The sequence below is a fragment of the Phyllostomus hastatus genome, unplaced genomic scaffold (genome assembly GCF_019186645.2).
Source record: "Phyllostomus hastatus isolate PE091 unplaced genomic scaffold, TTU_PhHast_1.1 phas_contig_38, whole genome shotgun sequence".
In the NCBI taxonomy this organism is placed as follows: domain Eukaryota; kingdom Metazoa; phylum Chordata; class Mammalia; order Chiroptera; family Phyllostomidae; genus Phyllostomus; species Phyllostomus hastatus.
In genome coordinates, this window is record NW_025333869.1 from 21,966,398 (window position 1) to 21,980,379 (window position 13,982).

General features: G+C 38.3%; 1 protein-coding gene across 2 annotated transcripts in view; it reads right to left on the reverse strand.

Annotated features, from left to right (window-relative positions):
• Positions 1-955: 955 nt before the first annotated feature.
• The window catches only part of SAMD8 (sterile alpha motif domain containing 8), a 65,904-nt gene continuing 52,877 nt past the window's right edge, over positions 956-13,982 (reverse strand). For both annotated transcript variants that reach the window (XM_045842151.1, XM_045842153.1), the window contains exons 5-6: positions 5,874-6,024; positions 956-5,727 (exon numbers count right to left, since the gene is read on the reverse strand). In XM_045842151.1, the coding sequence (XP_045698107.1) occupies positions 5,423-5,727; positions 5,874-6,024 (456 nt within the window). In that variant the 3' untranslated portion in view covers positions 956-5,422. The remainder of the gene's footprint in view (positions 5,728-5,873; positions 6,025-13,982) is intronic.

Below are 13,982 nucleotides of genomic sequence, written 5' to 3' on the forward strand. Positions count from 1 at the left end.
TATTCCACCAGTGAATGCTGTAAGCTACTTTTTTTAAGTCATCTTCCTGGCTAGAGTATTAATTCCCTGGAGACATAGGCCCTATTTTATTGACCTAAATTCAACTACTATTTCAGCAATATGTACCAGGCACTGGGCTAGTAAGGCTACACACAGTACTTTCATAATTTGGCCCTTAATACAACCTATGAGGTAGGCACTCCCCCCCCCCCCCATTTCACACACAAGATTAAGTGGGTCTGGTGGAAGAAATGGCCCAATTTACTCAGTGGCAGACATGTAACTCATACCTGGGTCCTCAGAGTCTCAATCCAGTGCATTTTCTATTGCACCAAACAGCCTCGCGGTCTGTTCTGGACTCCTCTTTTTCAGAGTTCCTGAGAGAGGACCAGCTGGCACCAGCACCAGAGAGGCTACAGTTAGTAGTCATCATGAGGACAAGTTCAATCGTGGATTAAGCTCAGGTGGATTAAGGTCCTGCACCTGTGACAATGCTTAGTGTTTCAGCTACTCTGTGATTCTGGGCTACTGGGCTACCCCTAACAACTGATTCCTTTCTTTTTCTGTTCAGCATTATCTCCAAAGCTGACCTGATAGATGATGGCATCTTCCTACATAATCTACATTTACATTAAATAAAAACAAACACAAAATTTAATGTGCCCAGGAATAAGTAGTTATTTGCTTTCCTTCTCTCCCTCTGACACCCTCGGGAAGATTACTTTTCTCTCCTAGTTTACAGAAAAGGGGAAATGGAAAACAGCTTATCTAGTGGACAACTAAGACTTAGAAAATGCTAGGGACTAGATGCTATATTAGGATTTAAAGTTGTAGGGCCCAGTCACTTGCAAAAATATAAATTCACTATTAAAAAAAAAACAGGCTTGCTGCATTAATAATACAGAGACAAATAAGAGACAGTAATCAAACTTTCAAATGTTTTATTTTAGTGTCTTAAAACATTTTAATACAACAAAGATATAAAATAATATATATTAGTTAAATCTGAGTTTAATTTAGAATCAAGATATTTACTTATATACAATACTGTGCTTTAAGGTATGGCTACCACAGGAACTTTCACATCTTCAAGTAATACTAGTTTCTCTGTGGAAAGGGTGACAATTAGGTAGAATTCTTGAAACAAAACATGCCCACTTTAATTCAAACTAATTTTGCTTCCCTCATTATGTACCAGTTTCCACTTACTTTTTGTTTGATATCAGAACTACTTCAATTGTCCTAACAATCCACAGATTCTCTGAATAAAAAATTATTAAGATTAAGCATTTTTAAGATGACATTACTGATAACACTGCTTGGTTATGTTCAGACAACCCAGCAGTTCAGATTGAAACAGACTTGAAATAGCAATGAAATTAACATAGTCCTCCTTCTCTCTCCGTATCAGGCACAAAGCTTCTTTATGCTCAAACATGGAGTACTCTGAATAAAAAGTCCTTTGGTTAATTTAGGGTGGAACATATTCTAAAAACCAACTTTACTGGTAGCTGAATTATGGCTTATAAATTTCACAGATATTTTTTATTGATCTTGATGCAAAGTAACAGGCCACATTTTAGTTACTTGAAATTGGTGGCATTTGCTGGGTGGTGAGGGGTAGGTGAGAAGGGGACCCAAACTTACTTCCGTGGTAATTTCAGTCATTCAAAGACAGAGAGGAGAAAAAGAATCTCAACCTCTTTCCTTTCTCACTGGTCACCTGAAGCAGCCTGACTTTTGATGTTACCAACAATTCTCCTCTATAGAGGTAGAGGGGTAATTGGGCTAAACTTTTTACAAATGCAAACTGTCTTAAAAGCCAAGTAAAGTTGGCACCAAAACTGACATGCTTTGTTGACTTTACAACTATCTAAATGAAACCCATACTGTTTAAAAAAGCTGTTGAACTATTCTAAAGGGAGTTTTCTTGTCCTAATGCCTGAATACCTTAAAGAACTATTACTATAATTACTTTTGGTAAGGGATAACTTAAGTCTACAAAAAGACTATCAAAGAATTAAACTTATTAGATCAGAGTATTTAAAACAAGACTATGGTTAATTTTCTCAAACATTTTGGAATTAGAATCCTTAAAAAAAAGTTTACTATAAAACTAATGATGAAACTGCCTTTTGTTGAATCCAGTCAAAGCAGGTTAGTGTTATGAATATATCTTTGAATATATAAACAGCCCTTTCCAAAGAGATGTCACCAAAACAGACTGTTTCATACCAGCCGTGAAAGCATTTGGCTCCTTTGTTCTCCATTTATGAATTATGGGTTTTTTGGAATTCTAAGTAACAACAATCAGGCAGATACGGGGCAGAGAAGAACACCACTGGCAGCATCAGTTACACTATGAACAGGTCTCTGTCAGTGGGTTTTTCTTGTGAACAGTCCATACTTAGTATCGGACTGATTCTAAGGTTAAGCTCATTGTTTTCTGATTTAAAAGGATACTAATAATACACTGACCCAGCACATGCATTTTTACCCTAGCAATTCTGGCCACAGAGAACTATGAGGAGAATAGGCATGTCAAAAATTCTACAGCATTACAAAAAAATATTCTTCCTAAAGTGCTTGGTGGTAATAGCAAACTTGCCCTCTTCAAAACATCCTGCTCCCCACAAATTTCAATTTCCTTTCAGTAACACTGCCCAGAATGGACTTAAAGAATGAAAAAGAAAGAGAAGGGAGGGAGGGAAGGCAGGAGAGACAGGGAGGGGAGGAGGGCGAGAGAGAGAAGGAAGGAGGGAGAGAAAGAGGAAAGGAAAGGAAGCCAGCCATGTTGTACCCAGAAACATTGAAAATGCATCAGACTCTTAATATAACATCCAGTTTGTATCTCAAACCAAGATCTCTTGGTTCCACCTGGCTGGTGTGGCTCGGTGGATTGAGCGCCAGCCTACAAACCAAGGGGTCGCCAGTTTGATTCCCAGTCTGGGCACAAAAATCTTTCTTGGTTCCTTCTATACTGAGGTCTCAGTGTTTAATGATGTAAGCCTCTCTCTCACAAGTCTGCAACTGTAGAACCTAGTCAAGGTAAAAAAAAAACGTACAAGAACCTAGTACAAGTCACATAGCTTTTCTACCTAGTCACACTCACACCCAACATGTAAACAGTACTTTCACTGTAGTCTAGATTTTAATGAAAAAAAAAAATACAAAGACAAAAATCTGGAAATTTCTGTATAAACAGAAAGCAACCAAAATACAGGTTTCATATTAAGAAAAAAAGAAACAAAAAAATTCTCTCAAAGTTTTTTGAGAAAGAGACTTGGAGATGATGGATGGATGTAAACACTGCCTTGTAAAAGTTATAGCAATAAATTATAGGTCTAGCTTATACCTTTTCCTCAAAACAGATTTGATAAATGCAACGTTCTGAAGTTGTTTTATGATCCTCACTGCAGTTTGCTGTTAGACACTCTCAATGTCAATAGCTCTGCAAATTAGTTGCAATTTATTTTTTCTATTTTGTTCTATAGAACAGAATCCATATGAAGGAAAAAGAAGGCTGATGGCAGGAAAAATAACATTAAGCAGCTACTTAACATTCTTAACTTTGAGAGAGAGATTTTTTTAAAACATTTTCCCAAAAGCCAACATTAGGGACCTCCCTAGCTAAATTTGGTCCTGTATTATCATTTGGAAAAAATGATAGTGCCAGATCTTTTGACATCAAGGATTAAACTCCTCCATCATTATGCAATTTCCTTAGATGAAATATTGGCATTTTGTCTCTAGCATGTAATAGAATCAACAATTTAAGATATTATAAGATTCTGAAGTATGAGATTTAAAAGCATAATAAAATGAATTGCCTTGCGCCATTTCTCAATGGAGAAATAACAAATAATGTTCAGAGAGGACTCAAACTGGGGGTCATTCGGCACTGGCTAAAATTTGTTCGCATAATATTCCTTTCTTGCCCAATCCATTTAGGCTCCTCTATAGCTTATACAACAGTGGAAATATAACTCAAAGTGCAAAAATAAAATATTTCACCCACATAAGGAGCAGGCTCCTGATAAGTGGCCTAATTTTAGACCTCAATATGCCAGCACCTTTTCTAACTCCTTGTTTTAAAATGGAATGTAAAAACCACACAATTAATATTCCAGGTGGCTAAGCTCATCATCTGGGTTTCAAATTCTAATTCCACAACCATCCTACTGTTATAACTACTCTATAAAACCATTAAAAGTGAAGTGACAGTTATTATTAGAGATCAAATTACAGGAGGTACTAAATTTCTAGTGTTGTAAATGGCAACTAAGTTATATCGTTTCCTGACTGCCAAATTAAGACTAAGTAGAAAGAATGTATGCACACAATTACATTTAAAATTAAAAAACAATAAAACCTCTTTATATCCAAATATGTCTGTGACTGCTTACTTCTGATGGCCAAGAATCAGAATATTCAAAAATCAAAAAGTTATCCTATGCCTGCAACCTGCTATACATTTCTTTTCACAAAGAGAAAAAAGTATTTTTTGCATGCATATCTCCATACTTAAGGACATAAGAACTGTATCTAACATCTGGTAAAACATTCCACAGTTTTTCTCATTAAATAACAAATAACATCATTAAAAAGCACAAAACCGGGCTGCCATCTAACTAATGGCTACAGCACAAAGTTGTTCCATCACTAAAATTCAGGCAGTTCTACATTTATGGATGCGGCCGTCTCCCCCCATGAAGGTGCAGTCGTACAGAACCCTCAGAACAATACGGGCATCTTTCAGTGCATCTTTGGTGAAAAATGCCAGTAATATACAGGACTCTGTCACCTCATGTATGGCCCCTTTCTCTTCTTGCTTCAGGCATCCTGGTATGTTCAATATACTTTAATTTTTTAAAGATGTCAGAAGGCAAAAATTATGTTAGTAAGACCGATTGCCTTCCAGAGTTGCATTGTTAAAAAGACAGATTAATTCAAAGAACAAGTACTATTCACTTGGTAGGGGTTTCTCCTTTGAAGATAATAAACAACTTCAAAAAATATTATTTCTTGCCTGGAATCCTACTGGAAATTAAAAAACCCAAATTTCCAGTCCTACTGGAAATTAAATAACCAGAAAACTGCTTAACTTGATTTGCTAAATTCAATAAGCAAACTCAACAGGTAGTGTTAACAGCCTGACTTCAATGACAACATTACTTCTGCCTAAACAGAAGGGGAAAAAACATCTACTTAGGTTTTCCATTCAAACAGATATGTAAGGACTCTTCATTGTTCCTTCTTGCTTTCTATAATCACAGCCTTGCTCAGAATAGGGACTTTTACTTTGTCAACATATAAGCCAAAAAGCAAGGCATCCGCGAACAACCTAGGGGGGAGAAAGCAAAGTTACTCACTTTCAACAACTACTGTATATTTAATCATGAACCCATAACAAAGATAATCTTCATCCAATTAGTCTTTTCATTATTGCTGGTTTTGAAAATGGCCAACAATATTCATTAGGTACTGTACCATTAACATTACATTCAAAAAAAGAAAACATAGGAAACCAAATTCTTGCTCTCCTACTCTGCTGATATGCTCTGGTATTAGCTAGAGTATGGTAATATAAAAAGAGTCTTGTTGTGATATAAAAGGCAATAAATACATCAATGGAATAATGTTCATGGGCAGCCAAAATGAAGAAGATTCCAAAGAGGTTGAGAACCCAGGATAAAGTGTGCAAGAAATTCCAGCTCCTTGGTGTATCTGGGAAAAGAACAGAAAGAATATTTTAAAACTACATTCCTTCCAATGCTTCTCAGACACATGCTTCATAGAACTTGACATCCTTCCCACAGCCTCCTCCGCAGCTAGTCATCTAATATGTATATAAGCAGTAAATAGATACTTACATTCAGTGACAAAGAAATTCAGCATAGTTAGGACAACTGTGTGGCCACTGAACATGTAATCTCCGCAAGTGTGAACACCGGTTAGGGTCATACCAAAGCCACTCCAAATGGCAAAAGCCCGGCGTAGTTTCTCCCATACACTGCCATATATCTATAAAGAAAGTTGTGAATTAGTGTTCAAATGCCTAGGGAGGTGAGAGCTTCCGGACATCTATTTCCATTGAAATTCAAATGCTGGGTGACTTAGAAATAATGTCTAAGCAAAAGCAACCAGACTCCCAGTCTAATTAACTCCAGATATCTACAATGAGTGCTCAAGTCTTGGCTATACTCAGAAATAGTTTGGTAATTAAATAAAATCAATGTAATTCAAACTTCTCTACCAGGAGTTTCTTTGTAATAAGAAAGGTCATTACTACACAAAAATGTTTCCAAGTTTTTAATCCAATAATAGAGTAATACTTGCTTGGCTGTTCTTGCCAATAAGAAATAGGCTATGCCAGAGATAATAGCTACCAATCAATATCCATCCTCCCTTTCTAACTGGTATTTATTTGAAGTGGCAATGAACTCAACCAAAACATTGCATTTCCCAGCATCCCTTGTAACTGGGTGTGGCTATGTGACTAAGTTCTGTACAGTAAGACATTAGAGACAATGCAAAAGATTTCTGGGAAGACTTTATAAAAGAAGGAGACAACAGCTCAGAGGAAGTCTTTTCTACCTTTCCTTCTTCTAACCTACAAACCAGATGTGAGAGTTGAAGCCCCAGCAGCCATCTTTGACCACAATGTGGTCTTGAGGATGCAAGTCAAGTGTTAGGAGAGCAGAAAAACAGAAAACTCATGAATTTTGGTTGACTCTTTCAAGTTACCATATCTGACCTGGAGTACCTACTTTCATACTTCTCTTATAAAAGAATAAGCTATTGTTTGTTTATTAAACCATAGCTATCTTGAATTCCCTGTTATTAGCAGCCAAACCTAATCCCAGCTCCCATACATAAGCTTAAAAAAGCAATCCATTTTTAGGAAGAGTATGAGCAATGGTCACATACACACACAAAGGCATTTAACATATAATAACAATACAAAAAATTGCTAAAATTTTATGTGCATTTACTGTTGGAAGGCATGCTACTAAGTGCTTTACATATTATTGCATTGAATTTCCACAACAATCTTATAAAGTAATTCAATTGTGTGGGTCAGGGAACTGGCTTAGAGAGGGCACACAGCTAGTAACATAACCAGGATATGAGCCTAGGGAGCCCACTTCCCAAACTTATTTTTTGGATATTCTGCAACAGCTAACAAATGAAAGAAGCTGAAACAGGCAGCACACAGTAAACATGTTTAGGTATTACACCAGAGTCTAGAGAGACAGGTTTAGGCTTTAACTAAATGCTTTGACCACTTTTGTTGTCACATAGGATTTAGTCAAAATTTAAGAAAATGTTAGTTACTTACAGTCAAAGATTTTAAAGTATGTTAGTCATGCCCTGAAGGCCTGCCAATAAAGGAACTTCCAGAAAAAATGTTGAAATACATTTTGCTTGAGATAATAGAAAAATGCAGCAGCTAAGCACAGAACAATGGTAACTTAAGCAAAAACAAGGTCCTGAGATGTTTAGTTTCTGCTTTTTACTTTAATGATGTCACTGACTTACAATTATGAGATATTTTGCAGAATCTTAGTTCCTTAACCAGATAGATCACCCAATCACAGTGACAAAGGCACCAAATAAGATGATGTAAGGAACTAAATTAATCAGCTAAAGAAAACCACTGAAGCTTGCACAAGAACTAACCAATCAGTCTCACCCTCATACCTTAAATTCCTAACCCTCAATCTCTGCCTTTAAAAATCTTGATCAAAAGCCATTAGGGAGTTCAGGTTTAATTAAAGCAGTAGCTTCTCATCTTCATGGCTTCAATTTCTCCACTGCAAAACTCAGTGTTTGGCTCTGCTGCATGTGAAGTAGGTTACCCCCTTGTTTGTTAACGAAACATTCTCATTAGATATCACAATTTCATTGGAAACCCTCATCTGCTGATTATACGCTACCCAGCTTTCCCTTTCTGCTTTAGCTGAGGGCAGGAGAGGAAGAAGAATTTATTAGAGAAAAGAAGGTACTAAAGTACTCAGTTTGGTTCTTCCATGACCTCTAATGAGAATATGGTTAGAGATGTTACCCTCATGAAAGTAGAAAAGTCAGGTAGTGAAGAACAGACTGCTAGGGAAGTCTCAGCCACCAATAAGAAACACCACCAGTCAAAAAAAAGGGAAGCAATTATTGTTTAATTACTCAAGTTTCCCTATACTTTCCAATCTTAAATATCTCAAATATTCTTCCAGAAAAATAAACTTCTAACAACACAATAGGAAAAATAAGATACTTTGATAAGACAACATGTAAAAATTGGCTTTAAGTATTTCTTTCCATTGATTAATTTCAAAAACAGGCATGTTCTTGGTTCAGTCCCCAACCCTCCTACTTCTGGAAATGAGATTTCAAGCAATTAATTTTTTACAATGAACATGTCCTATGGAGTTCACTGTTAGGGATTTGATTGCCAGTTATTATCACTTTCACTTTCTATTTTTAATGATTGCTGCAAATAATATAGGTCAATAAATAGGTTATCTTATAATTCAAAGCAATTAACAGCATTTAGGGCAGATTTGAATAGAAAGCTCCATATATAACTAACTGCTAATGAGAAACAGTCATTAGAGAAGGAAAAAGGACTGTAGAAGGATGGTATCTCATTTATTTTTGTAGCATACATTGTGGCCCTATGCACATATTTTGTGGCTGACCCACAATTAAATTCTTTGGTTACAGGGTTCTCTTTTCAGTGTAATAAGCTTACATTTTCCTTCTTTTCAATCTCTTCTAATCAATTAGCATACTATTTGGGGAAACTGTTCCAGCCCCACATCACACCAGAACAAAACTAAATCCAATAGATTAAAGATTTACTATAAAACGAGACTATAAAAGTCTCAGATGTTGTCTTTCATTAATCAGAAAGGCTGGCAGGGACTCAAAAGACTGATAACAGGCAGTGCTGGCACGGGGCGGAAAACCCGACGTGCACACATACAGTGTTGGTAATAGTGAAAACCAGTCTTCTCTAGGCAGCATTTGAATACTTATCACAATTTTTAATGGGTGTGTTCTTTTTTTTAATGCATTTTTTAAACATTTCTTTTTATTTTAATTGTTGTTCAAGTACAGTTTTCTGTCTTTTACTCCCATCCCAGCCCACCCCCCAGTGTTCCCCACCCCCCCAGTTATTGTCCCTGTATCCTTTATACTTGTTCCTGTAGACCCTTCCCCTCTTCCCCTGAAATTCCCTCCCCTCTCCGCTCAATGGGTGTGTTCTTTGATTTCATAATTCCACTTCCAAAAACTTACCTTAAGGAGATGATTAGACAGTGAGAAAGCAAAAATGTACAAGGATGTTTATGACAGCATTGTTTATAAATCATAAGATTTGGAAACATCCTAAATGTACATTGGAGACTATTAAATCACATAATGGAACACTCTGCAGCTATTGAAAAGACGAAATAAAGCTATACATATTTCTTCAGAAAAGTAAACATACTGTTAAACAAAATATAAGCTAAAAAACTATGTAATATGATTCCATCTTTTTTTTAAAAAGTATGCATCCAGCCCTGGCTGGCGTAGCTCAGTGGATTGAGTACGGCTGCGAACCAAAGCATCGCAGGTTCGATTCCCAGTCAGGGCACATGCCTGGGTTGCAGGCCATGACCCCCAGCAACCGCACATTGATGTTTCTCTCTATCTCCCTCCCTTCCCTCTCTAAAAATAAATAAAACTTAAAAAAAAATTTCCAACCTTTGAAAAAAAAAAGTATGCATCCATTGTTTGAACGTGTAATCACACTTAAAAGCAGCAGGTATAACTACACATATGACTATTAACAGCATTATTTATGGAGCAAAATGAAAGGAGAAGAAATTATGTGAGCCTTTACTTTCTAATTTATATATTTCTATAAAATTTGAATTTTTAAAGTAATGAACTTACATAACATTATAAAAATAACTTTCCCTTTTTGAAAACCAGAACAGCTTTTACCTTAAAAATAAGATATATCTTTTACACTAAATACTAAATATCTTATAAGTCTTCTGATGGGGGAACTCAAAAGATGGAAAATTTTTAGTTGTTTTTTTTAAGATTTTATTTATTTATTTTTATAGAGGGGGGAAAGGAGGGAGAAAGAGAATAAGAGAAACATCAGTGTGAGAGAGAAACAATGACTGGTTGGTTGCCTTCTGTACAAACCCCAACCAGGGACCAAACCTGCAACCCAGGCATGTCCTGATTGGGAATCAAACTTTCACTGGTTTCAAAGGTCACTGGTGACTTTTCACTTTATGGGACAACACCAACTGAGTCATACTAGTCAGGGCAAAAATTTTTAATTTTCAGTTATAGTTAATAAGCTTAGTAATTAATGCATGTAGAAAGCTATTGTTCCAGGAACTGGAATGTATAACTGGACCCACCCTGACTCCAGGAAACCCACCAGCAATTCGACCTTTGTGGCCCAGGAGGACTGCAAGCAATTAAGATGGTATCTGAGCCATTGTGCTCTAGGGAAGAAGTCAGCAGCCCAGGATACAGATAAAGAGTCACTGGTCAACAGATGAAAGGATGCTAGGAAATTGCCAGGACTGCAGCTTTTATCTGATTAACCTTTTCCTTGAATTCCACGCCCCTTACCTACACTTTTCTTTTCCTTATAAAAAAGGTTGATTTGAGATGAAAGGTAAGATGGTTTTTTAGGGTATACAACCCGCCATCTTCTCAGATTGCTGGCCATCTGAATAAAGCACCCGTAGAGATTCAGTCCTTGTCTCTACTTACTGGTTCTGGGAGTCACGGACAGTGTGAACACCAACTTTTCCAGTTTCATATTCTGGTTACTCCTCTCTGGTAAGAGTTTGAGACTCTACAGTAAGTCTCAGTAATTGGCAGGTAGTCCCATTGGCTGCCTGGGCTGGGGGGTCCCTAGGTGCAGATTTGGAGACTCCCTGGCAGCTGCTAAGTGATTAAACTTGGGAACTCCCCTCTGACTCTCAGCACTCCCTGTCGCCTTCACTTTTCAGTTGAATTGCTGTGCCTTCTGGTTCAAGGTTACATTCCCAGGTCACGTCTTAGATGGGTTGTCAGGAATTAAGGTGCCTTCTGGTTTGGTTTGAGTGACATTACAGAGCTCTCTCTGGTAGAAAGTGGGGAAGAGCCTCCATGGAAAACAGCTATCTGGGGAGAGTTTGGGTAGATTGGTCGACCTATATGCTTATAAGTCTGTGACTATAAAAAAATGATTTTTTATTGTAATAGTGCTTGGCTTATGTATAATCTAGACTCAGGAAAGCACTGGCTGCTGAATGGGTCTTTCAATTACTACACCAAACTGCAATTAGAGTTGTTTTGTCAAAGATCAGGAAAGTGGGATGAAATACCTTCTGTACAAGCTTTTATAACTTTACATAATAAAAATGCAGAATTAAAAGGAAATAGATGAATGGTTCAGAGAAAAGGTAATTTGCCTGTAGCAGATGGCAGAAGCTCAGACGAGAGGGACCAGGAAGATCTAGGTGCTATGGCTGCTACCAGCATGGTCAAGGTTCCCATGGCCCTTCCAGCCCTGGGTGGAGGGGGGTTCTCCTTACTCAGCAGAGGGAGCTGGAGGAGGTGAGCCTGAACTGGTCTCTCTGTCCTGAACCTGTCAGGGAACCAAATTTGGAGGAAGACAAGCCCCTACTGGGGCATGGCAATACCCTTTGCAAAGACTCCAGTGGGAGTGGCCCTTTGGATATTACGGGGCACATACTCCGTTTTCTACCTTGGATCTGTTAAACTGGAAAACCTCACATCATTCTTACAGGGATGATCCTACTAAAATGACTGACTTAGTTGCGTCAGTTTTTGCTACCCACCATCCCAACTGGGCAGACATACAAGTCTTACTAAATATTTTGCTTATGGAGGGATAAGCAAAGACTGGTGTAAGATAAAGCAAATGAAGAGGCTCAGATACGGCACCAAGAAAATCCAGATGAGGTTCTTGACCCTACTAAGGCAACACCATTAAGTGAGCTGGAATGGGACCCTGATAAGAAAGGCCTTCCTCTCCTAGAACTAATACTATGGCTACCTTGAACCACCTGGCATCTTGTGGCAATAAAGTATCAGCACAGAAGGCCCAGATTTGCCACCAGGCAGTAAGGTTTTATGGGCTCCTGCTTGAACCTGACAAAAGGAGTCTTACTGGAAACAGAAAAGAAGCCATAATTCACATGAGTTCCCAATACCGGGGAACAATTAAAAGGGTTCCTGGGAATGGTGGGCTACTGCTGCATTTGGATGCCAAACTTTGGGCTGATTGCTAAATCATTGTATGAAGCTCTGAAAGAACCATAAGATAACCCTTTAAGATGCCCAAAGGAGTGCATTCAGGCTTTTGAATACCTGAAGGTGCACTTGGCTTCTGCACCAGCCTTGGGGCTTCCAAACCTACTAAAGCCCTTTTAATTATGTGTTCATGAAAGGCAGGGCATTGCCCTAGGAGTTGTCACCCAAATATTGAGTGACATTCTGCAACCCATGGCATACTTGTCAAAGAAACTAGTTCATACTGTCCAGGCATGGCCAGCCTGCTTGAGAGCTATGGCAGCTACCTGTGAGCTTTCACAGGAAGCTGAAATGTTTTCCCTGTGACAGCCTATCACCATTTATGCACCCCACAAGTGCTGAGCCTGCTGAAGCAAAAAAGAAATTTGTGGTTCACTGCTGGAAGAATGGGCAGATACTGAGCCTTCTTCTTGACAATCCCAATGTCTCCCTCAAAACTGTAAGTTAAATCCTGCCTCCCTTCTCCCAGAGCCTGACAAGGCCATGCTAATGCATGACTGTGCTGAAATAATTGACGAAGTGTATTCTAGCAGAATTGACTTCCAGGACCATCCTCTAGAAGAGGCAGACTGGACTCTATATGCAAATAAATGGAAGTGGTTATATGGACAAAGGAAACAGAGAGGCTGGGTATGCAGCTGTGACTCCTAAAGGAACAGGAGAGGTCAAGGCCTTACTGCGGGGAACCTCTGCTCAGAAAGCTGAACTGATTGCACTGATGAGGGCACTAGAATTGTCACACCAAAAGAGAGTGAATGTGTATATCGATCCAAGGTACACTCTCCTAATTTTGCATGCACATGGTTTTCCACCTGGAAGAAAGAGGATTAGTAGCCCTCAATAAAAAAGGAAATTAATCATGTAGCAGAAAATTTAAAATTATCAGAAATTGCTCAGATACCTGTATTGGTGGCAGTTATGCACTGCCCTGGGCGTCAGAAAGAGGACACTGAAATAGTTAAAGGAAATAATCTGGCTGATCAAGTGGCGAAAGAGGCTGTTAAAGGAATACTTATAGCCCTGGCTGATATGGCATAGTGGATTGAGTGCCAGCCTGCAAACCAAAGGGTCACCAGTTCAATTCCCAGTCAGGGCACATGCCTGGGTTTCAGGCTGGGTCCCTGGTGGGGGTTGCATAAGAGGCAACCACACACTGATGTTTCTCTCCCTTTCTTTCTCCCTTACTTCTTCTCTCTCTAAAAGTAATAAATAAAACCTTAAAAAAAAAAGGAACACATAATGTCTTTGGTACCTGTCTTAGACTTGTCACAATTTGACCCTGAGTATTTGACTGCAGACTTAGAGAAAGGTAACAGCTGGAGTTTTAATGAAGAAGATTCTAAAAATAGGGGGAGAAAAAATAAGAAAGGCATTATACTGCCTCCTGAACATTTAGTAGAGCCAGTCATGAAGCATTTACATGAAGCCACTCACTGTGGAAGGGATTCATTAACTACCTATATTAAACCGTGACTCATGGGTCCTAGAATTTCTAAAGCCATACAAAAAGTAATTGCTAGATGTGTTGTGTGGCAAAAGAACAACCCCAAGACAGACTGCCATCAAAAGAAAGATGGGAAAAAATACCAAGGGCAGTGCCAATTTGAAGACTGGCAAATAGACTTTACCCAGGTGCCAAGGGCCTA